This window comes from Equus caballus, chromosome 12 (assembly GCF_041296265.1).
Source record: "Equus caballus isolate H_3958 breed thoroughbred chromosome 12, TB-T2T, whole genome shotgun sequence".
Taxonomy (NCBI): Eukaryota; Metazoa; Chordata; class Mammalia; order Perissodactyla; family Equidae; genus Equus; species Equus caballus.
Genome location: NC_091695.1, coordinates 45,227,228 through 45,243,965, shown reverse-complemented (window position 1 = coordinate 45,243,965; position 16,738 = coordinate 45,227,228). Strand labels below are relative to the sequence as shown.

The following is a 16,738-nucleotide window of genomic DNA, read 5'->3' as shown; positions in this document are numbered from 1 at the left end:
AGATGCTGGCAGGCAGAGTGGCGAATGTAGGCGTGGTCCCTCCCCGGACATTCCACCACCCACACACGCGCTGGGTCCCACGTGTGATGTTCAAGTGCTCCCACCTAACACCGGTGGCTGTATCGTTCACAGCGGCACACGTGCTCCCCTTCACCCCAGGAGAGAGCCATCCAAAGTCAAGGCCAGGGACTGCGTCCCGTCCTGCACCAGCCCAGGAGCTGCGGGCTATTTGCATCTCTCTCCACCACATCCAGGGGTACTTCCTCTGGGACTGGTACCCTTTGGCCAAATTGATGAGGATCCAGGCTGCCCCAGGGAGAAAAGCCCAAGGCGTCCTGCCCTACATACCAATCTATATCATCCTCCAGGAAGCACAGGACGTCCTGACCCGATCCGATCTGATTCTTATCCAAAGTCATAGGACCACCTGATAACCAGACCCCACCTACACTGACACCATTTTAATGACATTTTTTACATGATCTTCCTTTGTCTTGTAAAGAAATAACTCACATACCTACCTGTGCCTTATAAATCTACCCCGGCCCTCAACCCATTGCAGCTTTTCAGCGCCCATGGGTCCTGTCCCCATGCTACTCCATGCTATTCTCTGAATAAAAGAGCACTACTGCCAGACCTTCAGAGCCCAAGAAATCTTTCTTTCGACTCCTCGGCTCGCCGAGCCCGCATCAAAATGATGACAGCTCTGAAGACACGCAGAACAGAACACAGAAACAACACACAATGGTGTTGGTCCCCTAGCCATTCTGTACTGGACAGGAAGCAGGAAGGACCGGCACTGGGAAGTTCTTGGTCAGCCAATCAGCCTGGTAGCCAGAATCCAAGAGGGCCCCCAACAATCCGCCTCCAGGTATTCAGAATCTCCCCGTGAGTGTGGGCTGGACCAGGCAACTTGCTTGCAACCCTCCGAATGGAGCAAAGATTATGATTAAGGCTACATGAGATTGTGACTTCTGTCTTCTAGCAGACTCTCCCTCTTGCTGGCTTTAAGGAAGCAAGCTGCCATGTCATGAGCTGCCATCCTGGAGAGCCCATATGGCAAGAGCAAGGGCAGCTTCTGGCCAACAGCCAGCAGCGAGCTGAGGCCCTCAGTCCGATAATCTGCACTGGGCTAGTCCATTAGCAAGAGCATCTCTCCATGCGGGAAGTTACAGGCAGACGTAATGGCCTCTCCCAGGCCCCAAGAGCCCGCTTCCCTCCAGCGTCCTTCCCTAACTGCCTGCGATGGGGTCTGCTGGTGCTCTGAGGTCTCCTCGGCTGTCCCAGAAGGCCTTCAGGAAGGCAGGTATCGCCAGGATAGCATAGGAGACGGAGGGCCCTCCACCCTCCTTGCACCCCAGCCCCAATCTCCATTGACCTGCAGCCCAGCCCTCTCCTGGGCGGGGAGCCGGGGAGGCCCCGCCTGGCCAGGCCCATTAGCCCCAGCCAGCTCTTCTGCAGGCCTCCCCGTGGGTGGGGCGGTGCCATCCAGCATTTATACCTCAAGCTCCCCTTCCCGCTTCTCAGAAGGAGCCGGGTGAAGGTTCTCCAGGGGTCCCGGGAACAGGGCTCCTCTGAGGCCAGTGTAGGGGGCAGCGGAAGACAGCTCAGAACGGCCCTGTAAGCAGGGACTGGGGCGGGAGCCGCTCAGCGGCCTGGGCCAAGAGGAGCTGCAAGGCCTCCAAGGACCAGAGCCAGGAGGGGACCGGCCACCCTTCTCCAAAGGACGGAGCGCCGTGTCGCAGAGCAGGTGAGAGGCCTCACGTTTTTCCTGTCTGGGTGGAGGCAGGAGAGCACCATGCGACAAGCGGTGCTGTGCAGCCCCACCAGGTGCGGCTGGAGGACGGGGAGCCTGAACTTCTCCCAGGCTGCGTCCTCTAAATAAAATGGGGCTAACGAAGCCGACCTCACCACCATGTAAAGCGACGAGTTCATATCACCACGTGGAGAGTCCCCATCAGTGGTGATGGCAGAGCCGGAACAAAGGTGAGTCACGCAGGTGGCGAGGGAGCACAATTAAGGAGAAGACATACAATTAGTTTTTGAAAAGGCGGCTTATGAAACAACCGGGTGATATATTTTCATTGATGGAAAAACAGATTTACAGGTAAGTGCACGGAAAACAACCTGCAAGGATATAAGCACAGCGTTAAGGGTGATGCTAATGGTGATCCCCAAGGTGCGGGCAGGCGAGGCTTTCTTGCTCCTTCACCACTCACGTCTTTCAAAGTAAGACTGGTTTCCTGACAGTAGTGGGAAATAATGCATTTCCAGAAGTCTTTAGTGGAAGAGACAAAAATTCAAACAAGGCTTGGGAGACAGGAACACCAGCCCTAACTCAACAGAGTCAGTATTTTAAACCGTCAGCCATCAACAAGTCAGGACTGAGCATCCCCTAGAGGCAGGCACTGTGCGCGGGACCAGGAGGGCGTGACTCCAGCACGGGGCGGAGGCAGACGCAGGCTGGCCTGTGGGGCTCGTGGTCCAGCTGACAGCCAACTGAACTAGCGTGGGAAGACCGAGCAGACGGAAGGAGGACTGTGGCATCTGGGGAGTACCCAGCTTAGCACTTCTTCTAGGGGCCCCTCCACACCTATTGAGCACCCACTGTGTGCCAGCATCTGATTCAGGGCGGTTTAAACAGCAGACACTTATTTTCTCCTATTTCTGGAGGCTGGAAGTCTTGAGACCAAGGTGCTGGCTGATTGGGTTCCCGGTGAAGCCTTCTTCTTGGCTTGCAGACTTGCAGACGGCGCCTTCTCACTGTGTCCTCACATGGCGGGGGAGAGCAAGCGCCCTCTGGGGTCTGTTCCTGAAAGGACACTAATCCTATTGGAGCGGGGCCCCACCCTTATGACCTCATTTACCTTAATTACCTCCTTGTAGGCCCCATCTCCAAATACAGTCGCATGGGGGTTAGGGCTTCAAAAGAGGAGCCTGAGGACGACACAGTTCAGCTCAGGGCCGCCGGGATGAGGACCCGTCTCTCTTCCAACTCCCCAAATCCCTCTTTTCTTTCCTCAATCCCCATATTTGACCTCCCTTCTATTTTCGCTGAAAAAGAGGATGCCTAAAACAGAGCAGAGTCATGCTCCCACCTTGGATCCCGCGCCCACGGCCGGAGTCTCCCCTTCTCTGCTGGGTGGTGCCCCAACTCCCAGCGGGGCCAACCCCTCGGCCGTGCCCATCCCCTCGCCTCTCACCTCCTGCAGCTGGGGCCTCCCTCCTGCATCATCTGTTCTTCCCTCTCTGCTGAATCGCTCCCACCCGCGCACGCGAGCACGCAGGAATCTCCTTCCTAAGACACAGATGAAACCACTGCCTCCACATCTCATGTCCCTGCCTTCCCCAGCCACCCCTTACAGCCAACTCCTTCCAAAGGTCACCCGCAATCCTGACTCCCCAGCTGCCTCCTTGGCACATGTGGGGGTCTCTGCTGCTGAGTGCCGCCCCCTTGGAGGGCTCTTCTGGGACCACCCCACCTATCATACCAGCCCCTCCCACCGCTTGGTACTGTATCCCTTTGTCCTGCTCTGTTATATAGAACTCTGTGAGAGTTTTCTCGAAAAGCTTCTATGGAACAGCTGTCACCGTCTCTGTAAGTTATCACATCCGAAGCTGCATCCTTCTTGCTTATGGAGCATCCTCCCTCAGAACGTCATTTCCAGGAAGGCAGCAAGTGTCCGTCTTCTTGTCCCCATCCGCCCCCTGGGACCTGGAGCGGAACCGACCCGGTCTGCCCTCAGTCAGTGTTTCCGGGGTGGATACCTGATGGCTGTTAGGTAGACGTCCAGGTCCCTGGACCCCCGACCCAGAGCAGGCAGGGAGAGGCTGGGCCGGATGTGTGCGGGGAGGTGGGGGGGCGTTGGCCTGGGGGGCCCAGCATCACCAGGACTGTGGGACAGCAGTGTGCGTCCCCCCGCCCCCGCTCAGCAGGTGCAGGCCCACATCCTCCCCTCCTGGGGTGGTGCCCAAACCCTCCTCACTCAGTGTGGTGGCCGAGGGGACTCCAGTTCTCAGGGCCCTGCAGTGGACAGAGACGGAGGGGGAGTGATGGGGGACAGCAGTGGGGGAGGGGGCCCGGTGGCTGGGAAGGAGCTGGGGGAGCGCAGTCCGAGCCCACGGGGGGAGCCCCAATCGGTCCTGGAGGCCCCTTCACCTGGCATCTCCCAGTTGCCCTCTGACCTCAGTACCTCCAGCCCCCCCCCCCGAATCCCCCCTCTTAGTAATTACTAACCCCCAAAGCAGTAGGGGGCAATCGTGTCTAACTGTGTGTTTCCTGCCCTGGACTGTGAGTTCTGTGAGGATGGGCTCTGTCTGTCATGATCATTGGTGTACATGTGCTCTGTGTGTGCACGTGTTCACATATACACATCTTATGTGCGTGTTGTGTGTGTATGCACACGTGCTATGTGTGCACACGTATGTGTGCATGGTTTATATATAATGTGTGCTCTGTGTATGTATATATGTCTTCGAGCCTGTATATGCATACATGCTATTATATAAGTATACGTACTATGTGTACACGTATGTGTCTGTGCTGTGTGTGCTCTGTGTACGCATATGTGTGTCTGCATATATACGTATACACGCTATTTTATATGTGTGTGTGTTCTCTATATGTACCACTACATATCTGGCACATAGTGTAAGTTTGATAAATATTATTTAAACTTGTGTTCCACCTAAAGGAGGGACTTCTGACTATAGCGGACAGGGAGCCTGACCATAGTGACATGGCGCCACGCTCCCTCTGTGGATGGAGGGAAATGTGGGAGAAAAAAAATTCACTTCTGCTCCCGCCCCACCCAATTAGAGCACAGGGCTGAAGGATGAAAGATGGGAAGAGAAATCTCCAGGCACCACAAACGAATTTTCACCTAGAGCGGATGCTGACGGCCCAGGGTCCATCAGATGGGGTACAGGCTCCAGGCCCGAGGTGAGGCGGGGCGGCGGCGGGCGAGGAGGTGCTGAGGGGCTAGGAGGTGGTCCTGGAGGAGGGGCTGGAACAGAGGAGGCTGCAGGAGGCCAGAACGGGAGGCCCCCGCTGCTTAAAGAAAGCAATGTCCTGCCCAGAATGCCTGAGACTCGGGGCGGGAGGGGTGCGTGAGTGGGGTCGGGCACCACGTTGAGTAACAGCCCCAGATTTGCACCATTCGGGTGTAGAATCTGAATTCACAGAGACTCACGTGATGCCAAATCTCCAAACCACAAAATCCATCAAAAATCTGGTCCCGCACCTGTGAAATCCTTTGAAAGCCCAACAGAGGTCAATGCAAAAGTCTGGGTAGCACAACTTCCATGACCTTGTGACCTTGGGGGGGCCCCCACTACATTATCCCTGCAGGAGACAACCCATCGCTGGGAATTAATGGCGGAACTAGGAAATGTTAATAAAAACTTGACTGACATCAGATCAAACAGCCTTAAAGGCTAAAAAAGGGATTATGAAGAAAGAGGGCCGCTACATAAAAGCAACAATTGACCAGGATAATGGAATAATCTGGGGTTTGTATACACTTCACAAAGTTTCCAAATAGGGGAAGAAAAGAGAAAATGACAAAACTACAATCGTAATGGGTTAATATTTGTAGCAGATAAAGAATTAACCAGGATACAGATCATATAAGTGATGCGATTTTAAAAGCTTAATCAAATGAGTATGTAAAGAAAACAAAAATTGGCCATCGACTACCCTACAGGGTGAGTTTCAACAAAAATGGAAAAATTGACCACGTTACCTGACCACAAGACAATAATACCAGAAATCAATAACAAAAAAGATTGCCGATGCTTGTGTTGTAAAATGCGCTTCTAAATAATTTAGAGAAACAAACTTTAAATTTAAAATATTTTAAATGGTTGTGAATTTTTAAATATTTAAACATGAATAACAATGAAGACACTGAGGACCAAAGCTCATGAAGCCTCTAAGAAATAGCCCTAAACACCTGTTAGAAAAAGAAGAAGCTTTGACAATTAATTACCTAAGCATTCACCGCAAGAAGCTGAAAAAAGAATGAGAGGAAAATCCAAAGAAAGTGGAAGAAATTAAAGCACGAATTAAGGAAATAGGAAGAAAAGAAACAACAGAGATGATTTTTTAAACCCCCCCCCCCAAAAAAAAACAGTTCTCAAAGAACAAACCTTTGGCAAACTGATTTAAAAAAAAAAGGAGCAAAGGCACAAATTAAAAATGGCAGATAGAACTGAGGTTTTAAAAATTATGAGAACACCGTGTGGAGTGCTATAATGATAAAGGTGAAACCAGAAAGCATGAACAATTTTCTAGAAAAATAATATTGCCTATTCTAACTCAAGAAGAGATTTAAAATCTAAATAGACTTAAAACGTTAAATAAATCGGAGTTGTAGGTTTTTTTTCACAGCCATGCATATCCGCTAACACTCACATAAAAACTACCAGACCAGATGGTTTTACCTTCTGCCAAACCCTCAAAGAAAGATAATCTTCACATGATACAAATTGTCCCAGAGGGTGGAGAAAAAAAAGCAATCTCTCCAAGTCATTTTGTGAAGCCAGTAGGAACTTACAGCTTTGAAATAAAAAAATGAATCGAACAAGAGTGGAAAATTATGGGCCAATCTCACTTATGAATATGGGTGAAAATTTTCTAAAGAAAATCAGAGCACCCAGAAAAAAAAAACAAAAACAGAGCAAACTAGAAATGGTTTATCCTAGAAATATGAGGATAAACCTAGCCTATGCATTCACCACATAAATAAAGAGGAAAAAAAAGAAAATGATTAAGTAGCTGCAGAAAAAAAAATGTGATAAATTTCATCATTCATTTATGATAAAAACTCTCATAAAACTAGAAAGGGAACTTTCTTGCCTTGATGAAAAAAATACCAAAAATGTATAAACGTCATACCTAAGGGAGAAGCTTTAGACGCATTCTCTTTAAGATTAGGAAGAAGATGAGTGTGTCTGATTCCGAGCATGGTTCAGAGAGTACTAGAAGTTCTGGGCTATGAAATAAGGCATGAAAAAGAAATTAGAGGAATGAGGACAATTGCAGAGAAAATAAAAATATTCGACAAACGGATAGATATGATAAAATAAATCAGGATATTTGCCTGATTAATAAAAACTACAAAAACCAACAGTGTCCTCTACACCGTTGACAATCAACAGGAAGAGGCATTTCCGTCTGTCGCCATGATGGAGCTACTGGTCCTGGGCCAGCCCTCCCGTTGTAAACCACCAGAAAATGGGAGAAAACATAAGAAAGAACTATTTTTGGATATAGGACAAGAGGTACCCCAGGACGGTGCATGCTGAGAGAAGGGAAATGCAGAGGGGACCCCTATGTTCACCCCGCCTCACCACCTGGGGGTACTTTGTGGAGAATGGCACAGGAAGTGGGGAAAGCCAGGCAGAGAGTGGCGGTCTCCCTGAGTGGAAGACACAGAAGTCAGACTTTAGGGAGACTAAGTGGCTGGAATTTGCGAGATGGAGTGCCAGAAAGAAAGGACTGAGCCAGTCGGAGGAAGGACTCCGGTCTGCAGAGGGCTCCCCTTGAGTCTTTGCCTGAGAACTCAGTTCTGCGTGGGATGAAACCAAGCAGAGAAGCACCACTGAGTAGCCGTGAGCTGAAGAGTTCCCAGAGCTCACACAAAGCCGGGTATATTTAAAAAGCGACAGTGTGTAGGAACAGACGAACCGGGGGTACGGCACGGAGAGTTCAAAAACAGTCCCGAGTGTGAACGGGAACTTGGTAAGCGGACAGAGAAAGGGCAGACTGTCTAGCGGATAGGGCTGAGAAAACTGGCTCATAACATGGAGGAAAAATCAAGTCGTAGCCTTTCTTTAATCCCACATAAAAATAGATGCCAGCTGGATTCAAGAGCAAACTGTGAAAGGGAAAAACTGTAAAAGTCACAGAGGAAATATAAGGGGTATCTTTTTCACCAGGGGACACAGACTGACTTAAGATCCAACAGGCAACACATTTCAGGGTGAAAAATTATACCAACATTGAGCGTGTCTGTCCAGCCAAGTTCACAACAGATGAAGTCACCACCTTGAAGAGATTTCTCAGAGAACGATGCCTGGAGCGTCTAAACCCAGCAAGGATGCAAACAGCTCCTGCAAATCAAGAAGGAAAAGAAAGAAACCCCCAAGTGACAAGTGGGCAACAGCCAGGAGCAGGCAGCACGAAGATGGGGAACCCCCGACGGCTGACAGATACGGGAACAGACGCCCAAGCTCACTGGAGTCAGAGAAAGGCAAGCTCAAACATCAACAAAATAGCCCTTTATGGTTATCAGGCAAAAGTTAGGAAAGTGCATGGTATCAAGTGTTGGGGAAGGAATGAGGAAAACAGGACACATCCCGTCCTGCTGGTGGACATGAAGCCCCGGCAGCCGTTTAGGAAAGTAACCAGACAGTATTTAGTGAAGCCGAGAGCGCACGTGTCCTACAACCCAGCGATCCCACTTCTGGAACGCATCCCAGAAAAATCCTGAGCCAAACCCAACGGGGACAGGCGTGAGGACATGGGACACAATGTTTTTGTGGGAATAAAGGAATGGAGAAGTAAAACGGGGCTGGTGCACATGATAACATTTGAAACCACGACCGGCTCCTTTTCCACACAGCCGCCTGTCAATGTCCTGAAAACATACGGTTGAGTGAAAAAAAAAAAAAAAAAAAAAACAGCAAGAACTCTAAATGACAACATTTGTGTAAATTAAAAACACTTATGGGCAACCACCTGTTTTGAAAGATAGATGTCCAAGGACGTAGGTTGAACTAGTTAGAACAGAGGCAAGGGTGGGGAGGGAAAAAGAAGCTGGGACGGAGATGCAGAGGGAAATTTAAATAAACGATTTTGTTTGATTTTAAACGGCCTGACGATTGTGGTGTGCCATAAAGTGAGGGGTATCGTTAAATTTACTCTTTGCACCTGAGGTCCAGCTTAAAAAATTAAATCACAGGGTTTGGAGATTATAGGAGAAAAAAAAGGATACTATCAATAGACGTAGAAAAAGCCTTTAGTAAAAGTCAATACCTCTTTGCGATTGAAAAAATAAACTCATGGGGCTGGCCCTGTGGCCTAGTGGTTAAGTTCGGTGCTCTCTGCTTCGATAGTCTGAGTTTGGCTCCTGGGCGTGGACTAACACCACCCAGTGGCAGCCACGCTGTGGGGGCCACCCACGTACAAAATAGAGGAAGACTGGCACAGATGTTAGCTCAGGGTGAATCTTCCTCAGCAAAAAAAAAAAGAAAAAAAAAACCTACCTCGAAATAGAAGAGAACCTCTTAACACGACAAAGGGCATTTGTGACAACTTCGTGTACATAATGGACCTGGTGGCAGATTCAGACGGGGTGGGAGCCACAGGGCGTGCAGAAAGGGTCAGGCCTCCTGGTCACGGTCTGTTGCAAAAAAGATGCTGGCTCTGAAGCAGGAAATTCGGGCTCAGGGACACCTGGAAGTCCCCAGGGTCCAAGCAACACAGACTCTTACGTTGACCCATCTTCCTTCCATAGGATGGACCAGACTCTGAACAGCAGCCAGACTCCAGCCTCGACCCCAAACCCCCCGGGGGCAGATGCGCTGGGCAGGGCCCACTTGGCGCTGGGCGCCCTGATCCTGGTCGTCTGCGCCTGCGGCATAGTGGGCAACAGCATGGTGGTCTGGCTGCTGAGCTTCTGCGTGCAGAGGGCGCCCTTCTGCGTCTACGTCCTCCACCTGGCCGTGGCCGACCTCCTCTTCCTCCTCTGCGCGACCTTCACAGTCAGCCTAGAAGTCGCCTCGCTGGCCGCCAGGTGGTGGAAGGCCTACGAGGTGATGCAAAGAGTGGAGTACTTTGCCTACACCTGCAGCCTGAGCCTGCTCACGGCCATCAGCACGCAGCGCTGCCTCTCCGTCCTCTTCCCCATCTGGTACAGGTGTCACCGGCCCCGGCACCTGTCGACCACGGTGTGCACCCTGCTCTGGGGGCTGTCCCTCCTGATGAACACGGTGTCGTCTTTCTTCTGCATCAAGTCCGGGCACCCCGACGAAAAGCAATGCTTGATGGTGGACTCCACCTCCCGCTGCCTCATTTTGGGGATCTTCATACCCATGATGACACTGTCCAGCGTGACCCTCTTCGTGCGGGTGCAGAGGAGCCCCCCGCAGCGCCGGCGCCGGCCCAGGCGGCTCTATGTGGTCATCCTGGTCTCCGTCCTGGTGTTCCTCCTCTGCGCCGTGCCCTTCGCCTTCAACCCGATCCTCCTCTCCTGGGGGCACCTGAAGGGTCAGGTGGTGCTCCTGTATCGGCACATCTCCCTCCTCTCCACGTCAGTGAGCAGCAGCGCCAATCCCATCATCTACTTCGTGGTGGGCCGCAGAAGGAGCCGCCGGGGTCTGCGGGAGCCCCTGGGGGCGGTGCTCCGCACGGCGCTGCAGGAGGAGCCCGAGCTGGAGGAGAGGGAGACGCCCTCCACCGGCACCAATGAGCTGGGGGTCTGACCTTTCGAGGCCGAGGCCCCGCCCCCAAGCTGGCATCTCGCGGAGTCATCCTATTCCGTGTGTCGGCAGCTGAAGGATACCTTGTTCTTTCTCTTGGCACCTTCTGAGGCGACTCCTACTGTCCCCCAGAACGAGAGAGACTTCCAGCCAGCTGGGGCAAGGCCAGATCCCCAGAAAGGAAGGGAAACCTTATTAATAATCTATCAAATGTCACCCCGTGGCAGTGAATCTCCCAGTCTGTGGATTTGTGCTGCAGCCGGAGGTAGAGAGTCCTGGGAACCAAGATGCTCGTATGGGTCTGGGCCGGGGACCCGCCAAGTCGGCTTGCCCCTCGGGGGCCTTACAGCCCTAGAAAGAGAAGATGCCCCCTGAGCGCCCTCCGTTTTGTGGGTCACCTGCTTTCCTGTCTCAGCTCAGACCCCCATCGTTCTCCCAGGGAGGCCCATGGGGCAGGAGGCTCTATCAGTCACTCCAGGCGTCTGATGGAGAACTCAGTACCAGGACTGGCCTTGCAACCCATGAACACTTCCTAAGTGCTCTTTTGGCTCATAAGCATCACTGATACCCACATAGTGCTTGATAGCAGTGGGGCTCAGAGAGGCCAGTGTTTTTGTCCAGCATCACTCAGCTAATGAATTGATGGGCCGTGATTCAACCCTTATCTTTTGACCACAAACTTCACACTCCATGGCCTTTCTCTAACCTGGGCGGTGACCGAGGGGCCCATCTGAAGCAGATGGTTGGCAATGAGGGCAGCCTCCCTTCTCAGGGGTAAGTGGCCAGCACAGGGCCCCTCACTTGCATTGGGCAGAGGAGGGAAAGTTGAGTTGGTGGTACCAGAAGTTGGGGCTTCCTAGGGTGCACTTATGAGGTTCACGTAATTCTGTGTATAGTTAGGTTATTTCTAGCCACCTCGGAGTAGGAATGGCTTCTGGGAATGTTGCCACTGTTCACTGTGCGGGCTCACCCGGCGTCATGGAGAAAAATGCAGGGCCAGGAGTCAGGTGGAGATATGAACCTCACGGGAGGTGTGTGGGTAGTGGATAGCAGCGAAGAAATAAGATTTGAAATGTACAGAACCGGAAGCTAGTCTATGAAAAATTCCTTCAATCGTTGGCCACGTAAGATTGTAAGTGGAAGCTTCAGTTCTCGTTGACGCCTGGTCAGGACAGAAGATCTCGTCTGCTAGGAATATGCTTGATAATGCAGCATGTGTCGTCATTAATCATGCCACACCTTTTTTTTTTTTTTGATGAGAAATGTGCAAAATACCATGTCTCAGATATCCTGTCTTTGTGACATAATCCCAGAGCCAGAGTCCAAACGGCAAAAAATGTCAGTATGAAGTTGCACGTTTTATGCATCTCACCTCTCAGTATTTTAAAACAAATCTGATCAACAAGGAAAGACCAAGTTCTCTTTCTATTTTCTCTGTAGAAACTATTGCAAAATGTACAAGAACAAGAACTCCGGGATCACACGGTCGGGGTGGGGGGAGGTGAACCTTGCCTCCATCACACACTAGCTTTTCGGTCTAGTCGAGTCACTAAGTCTCACTCTCCACGTTTGTAGCTTTGAAGTGGAGACGGTATCAGTGCCCCTCTCACGGGTTTCCTGAGGGTTTGATGAGATGCCCGTGCCGTGTTTAGCTGTATCTGGCACACAGCAAGGACTCAGGAAATGGTCATTATTTTTATGCACTGGATCTTTTGGAAGGATGGAGGGGTGTTACCCAGCCTCTAGTCCCCTTTTCTGGGGGCCCACGATTTGCTACCCTCCCTCATTGCAGGACAACTTGGTTAATCAAGGAGTCCATGCGTCCAGAGACCACAGGGGTCCCCTGGGTCTCCTTCTGCCAGGTCCTCACCATCCCAGAATATCTAAGGGGCTGGCCCAGGACCTAAGCTGTCCAGGCTGACTCTCTCCCAGGACTCTGAATCTTGGCGAGAGTGAACCAAGATGGCGGAAGCGTTTGGAAGTCATCCACTCCCACAGTGGCATCCTGACATTGAATTTAGACCTGTCCAACACCTGTTCTGTTTTGACGCCAGGTTCTCCAGTCTGTGTGTTGATCGTGTGAGCTCTCCGGTCTCTTTCCAGTTAATCCTCTTTATCACTTAACTTGGCCACAGTGGGTTTTTGTTGTCTGCAGCCAAGGACCACTAATGTGCACAGAAGCCCCATCAGAAAGGGCTTTGCAGGCAGCGGATGCCCCGTTAGTAAACGCCGGGCATTGAGACCCGAGACTAGGCTGAGAGGGGTGAAGCCGATAATGCAGAAGCCCCCTTGCTCCCAGCAGCACGGGCCGCCTCAAAGGCCCTGGGGGGCCCCACAGCGCGTTCACACGGTCGTATGTTTGGGGAGCTCACATAGTGACGTGTTTTAACCACCACTGGTAACGACTGCTGTCTCTCTCCCCACCAACTTCTGTCTCTCACCCTCCCCTTCACGTCAGTGGCATTGACGTGGCCACAGAGGGACATTTTGGGGTAACCCGAGTCGGGGATAACTTCAGTTTGGGTTAGTGGTGTATATTTACACAGCTCCCGGTCATTTCGAGGTAACTATTGCTCCCCAGTCTGGTTCACGCATTTGCCGGTATCAGGACACGAAGGTGAAGTGCCAGAGGTTGTGCGGAGCTGTGACGGAGCCCTGTGGCGCCCAGAACACGAAGGAGATGGGTGATGGAGGAGAAGATACAGAGACGGAAGCCACTCTACGGGAAAGTCTTCCCACCTTCAGATAGGCAGCGTTTTAAGTGGAGGAGTCACTTCCAAGGGATGCTAAAATGTAGCAAACCTCTGCAGTCATGGACCACACATTTCAGTCAACAATGGACCGCATCCATGACAGTGGTCAGTATTCAGTAAGAACAAGATTACCTTTCAACCTCGTTCCCAACACGGACACAGATGAAAAGAAGTGAATCTTGTCAATTTGCTATTTTTCTTGTCTAGTCTGAGGGGTGGCTCAAGGGTGACAAGGATTTATGAGCCTGTTTTGCAGAAGAGAAAGAATGCCTTCAAGGAAATTACCGTCACCAGATAACCAGCCCCGGGCTGCCACTGATGCCCAGAAGTCTGGTTGCCCAAGGGCTTATCTGGAGTGAAAGGAACACAGATTTCCCCTTTGTTTCTCTGAAACTCCTCCTCCCGAGCCCCTTAGCTCATAAAGACCCCCTGCTCTCTTCTTCGTTAAGGCAGATTTGAGAGAAGCTGTCCTCCTGCCTCCTCATTTTGGCTAATTCGAATAAACCTTTGTCTACTGCCAAGCGCTGCTGTCTCAGTGGTTGGCTCACTGAGCATCAGGCACACAAACCTGAGATTAAGAGGCTCAGCATTGACATTACAAACAAAAACAGAGATTATTCAAATTTGCAAAGATATTTTGGAACACTTCAAAAGAAATAATGAGAAATTACAAACTCTTGACTTAAGTTGCTAGGAAGGGGACCTTCTTTTGTTATTTTTAATTTTGTTGATGAAAGAAGTAAGAGAAAGTTCAGATTAAAATCAATGGACTATGAAACAAAAGGGATAAAGACAAATACTAAGGGGCCGGCCTGGTGGCACAGTGGTTAAGTGCGCACGTTCAGCTTCTTGGTGGGCCAGGGTTCGCTGGTTCGGATCCCGGGTGCGAACATGGCACCACTTGTCAGGCCATGGTGTGGCAGGCATCCCACATATAAAGTAGAGGAAGATGGGCACAGATGTTAGCTCAGGGCCCGTCTTCCTTAGCAAAAAGAGGAGGATTGGCAGCAGATGTTAGCTCAGGGCTAATCTTCCTCAACAAACAAACTAACAAATAAACAAAAAAGATAGATATTGAAGTGAATAGGAATTAGTTTGAATTTGAGAACTGAATTATAAACAAAAGTAATTCATTAAGAGGACGAGATAATTTTAGAAAAGAATAAATCCATAGGCTCTTGGATTTTTGAGGATCCAATTAATGAAGTGGAATGTATCTTATGAAAACACTGGGAAACATTTAAATTTCCTGCTGATTGACATCAATGAAGGCAGCTTAAAATCTTGAGTCACTACCACAGCAAGGACATTGACAACAAAATAGTTAATGAATGTTATCAATTCAAAGAATATTTCAGATTACTCTCTGTACAAGAAAACTTCAAATGCCCTGAAATCTTATCATTCATGAATGAAAAAACTTGGTGGAGATCTTCCCAGATTTGATAGCAATCCTAAAAATGTATAGGATATTATCAATAATGAGTTGTGAAGCTAAGAAACATTTTTACACTATTAATAATATAGAACAAATTCTGATCAACTGTGCTAAAAAAAAATTGAAGTTTCTTTCATTTCTCTCTGTGGAAAATATTCAAAACTGTTGACACATGAAAAAAGTGTGTCAAAGAGTGTGCAGCCAAAAAAGTTAGAAAAACATATTACAGATGTTTTTTCTCTATTTTGTATTATTTGTCAGCTTTTAAAAATCTGTGACTTGCTGTGATTTCTTCTCCTGTTCTAAATAAATATTCATTGTTGTATCTGACTTTGTATTTATAATTTTGCATTCTTTTTCTTGAAGGGCACCCCCTCTTGTTGTTAAGCTTTGGGGGGCTGGCCCCGTGGCCGAGTGGTTAAGTTCGCGCGCTCCGCTGCAGGCGGCCCAGTGTTTCGTTGGTTTGAATCCTGGGCGCGGATATGGCACTGCTCATCAAACCACGCTGAGGCAGCATCCCACATGCCACAACTAGAAGGACCCACAACGAAGAATATACAACTATGTACTTGGGGGCTTTGGGGAGAAAAAATAAAAAATAAATTAAAAAAAGATAAGCTTTGGACCCCACAAAGTTTGTCCCTGGGGGGGTGGGAGTGGTTGCTCAATAATAAAATTCACTAATTCTTATTAATGAATTGGTATTGATATCAAACCTGAAGTGAGTTCACTTGTCTGTCATGCAGCAAGCCAATCTCTGACACTGGGTGTAGTGGAAGAAAGTAGGAATTTTATTATTGCACAGCACTGAGAAAGGAGAGAGGGCCGCTAATGCTGAAATCCCAAACTCCCCAAAAAGCTAAAAGGAAGGATTTTATCTGGAGTTTAGGTAGGGGAGGGGGAGCACATGGCCTTGCTGGTCGGAGCTTTCCCACCAGCCTGTGTTTGGCCTTGAGACACTTGCAGAGAGGAGGGAGCCGGTGACCTTGCTGGTCAGCAGCTTTCCCACCAATCTGTATCTGTTTGCAGGGAGGAGATAACAAATCCAGGTGCTTGTCCTTGGCGGTGTCTGTCTCCATGGAGAATGGTGGATTCTGGAACCAGGAAGCCAGGGAGTAAGCAGGGAATGAGTGCTTTGGTTGTAACCCCACATATGCTGGGTTTAATGTAGGGAAACCAATATCAGGGCCGGCATCAGTATCTTCCTTTGGGTCTCGATTCCCTTTTCTCCCACATGGCCCACCTGGTCTGCCCCGTCCTGCGGTCACAGCCGAGGGAGGAGATGGCAGCTGGGATAACACCCAGCTTCTCAAGTGGTCAGTGTGCACTGGGGGGACATTCCCAGGTCGGTTGGCAGGATCCCTGCCTTGAAGTAAGGGACTCATGGCTCCCTAGGGCTCAGGTCCTTGACTCTCACCCCCCTTGGATTGTTAACCCCTGGCAGAAAGGACCTCTCTCCACACAGCTTTATTGCTCCTATTTTCGCGTAACTCAGCTTCCAGGATGCTGGTTTCGCTCTTGTGGGACCTTCTTGAAGACCCCAGCAGCCTCTGAAATCCTGACCTTTTCCTACCCGTTCTTCTCCGGGCTGAATTGTGTCCCCCAAAATTCCTATATTGAAGCCCCATCCCCCGGGACCTCAGAATGTGACGATATTTTGAGAGAGGGCCTTTGAGGAGATGATTAAGTTAAAATGAGGGCACTGGGGTGGGCCCTCATCCGATGTGACAGGGGTCCTTATAAGAAGAGGAGATGAGGACACACTCACGCACAGAGGGACGACCATGTGAGGACACGGGGAGGAGACAGCTGTCTACACGCCAAGGAGAGAGGCCTCAGGGGAAACCAGCCCTGCCCACACCTGGGTCTCAGCCGTCCAGCCTGCAGGACCGGGAGACAGTAACTCTCTGTTGTTTAAGCTGTCCTGGTCTATGCTGTTTGTTGCAGCAGCTGAAAAAACTCGTATAGCCTCCTTCCCCAGTAAACACAGTAGGATCAAAACACTCAAACAGAGTTTACGCAAGTAGAATTTGCACAACGACTTTCCGCCTTGTGGCAAAGA

At 50.1% G+C, this 16,738-nt stretch overlaps 1 protein-coding gene across 1 annotated transcript; it reads left to right on the top strand.

Moving 5' to 3' along the window:
- The first annotated feature begins 931 nt into the window (after positions 1 to 931).
- On the top strand, positions 932 to 15,006 carry LOC100060175 (mas-related G-protein coupled receptor member D-like). Its single transcript, XM_070228955.1, has 2 exons — positions 932 to 1,750; positions 9,522 to 15,006. Exon 2 carries the CDS (start codon positions 9,523 to 9,525, stop codon positions 10,486 to 10,488), a length of 966 nt encoding a protein of 321 aa, XP_070085056.1. The 5' UTR covers positions 932 to 1,750; position 9,522; the 3' UTR covers positions 10,489 to 15,006.
- The last annotated feature ends 1,732 nt before the right edge of the window (positions 15,007 to 16,738 follow it).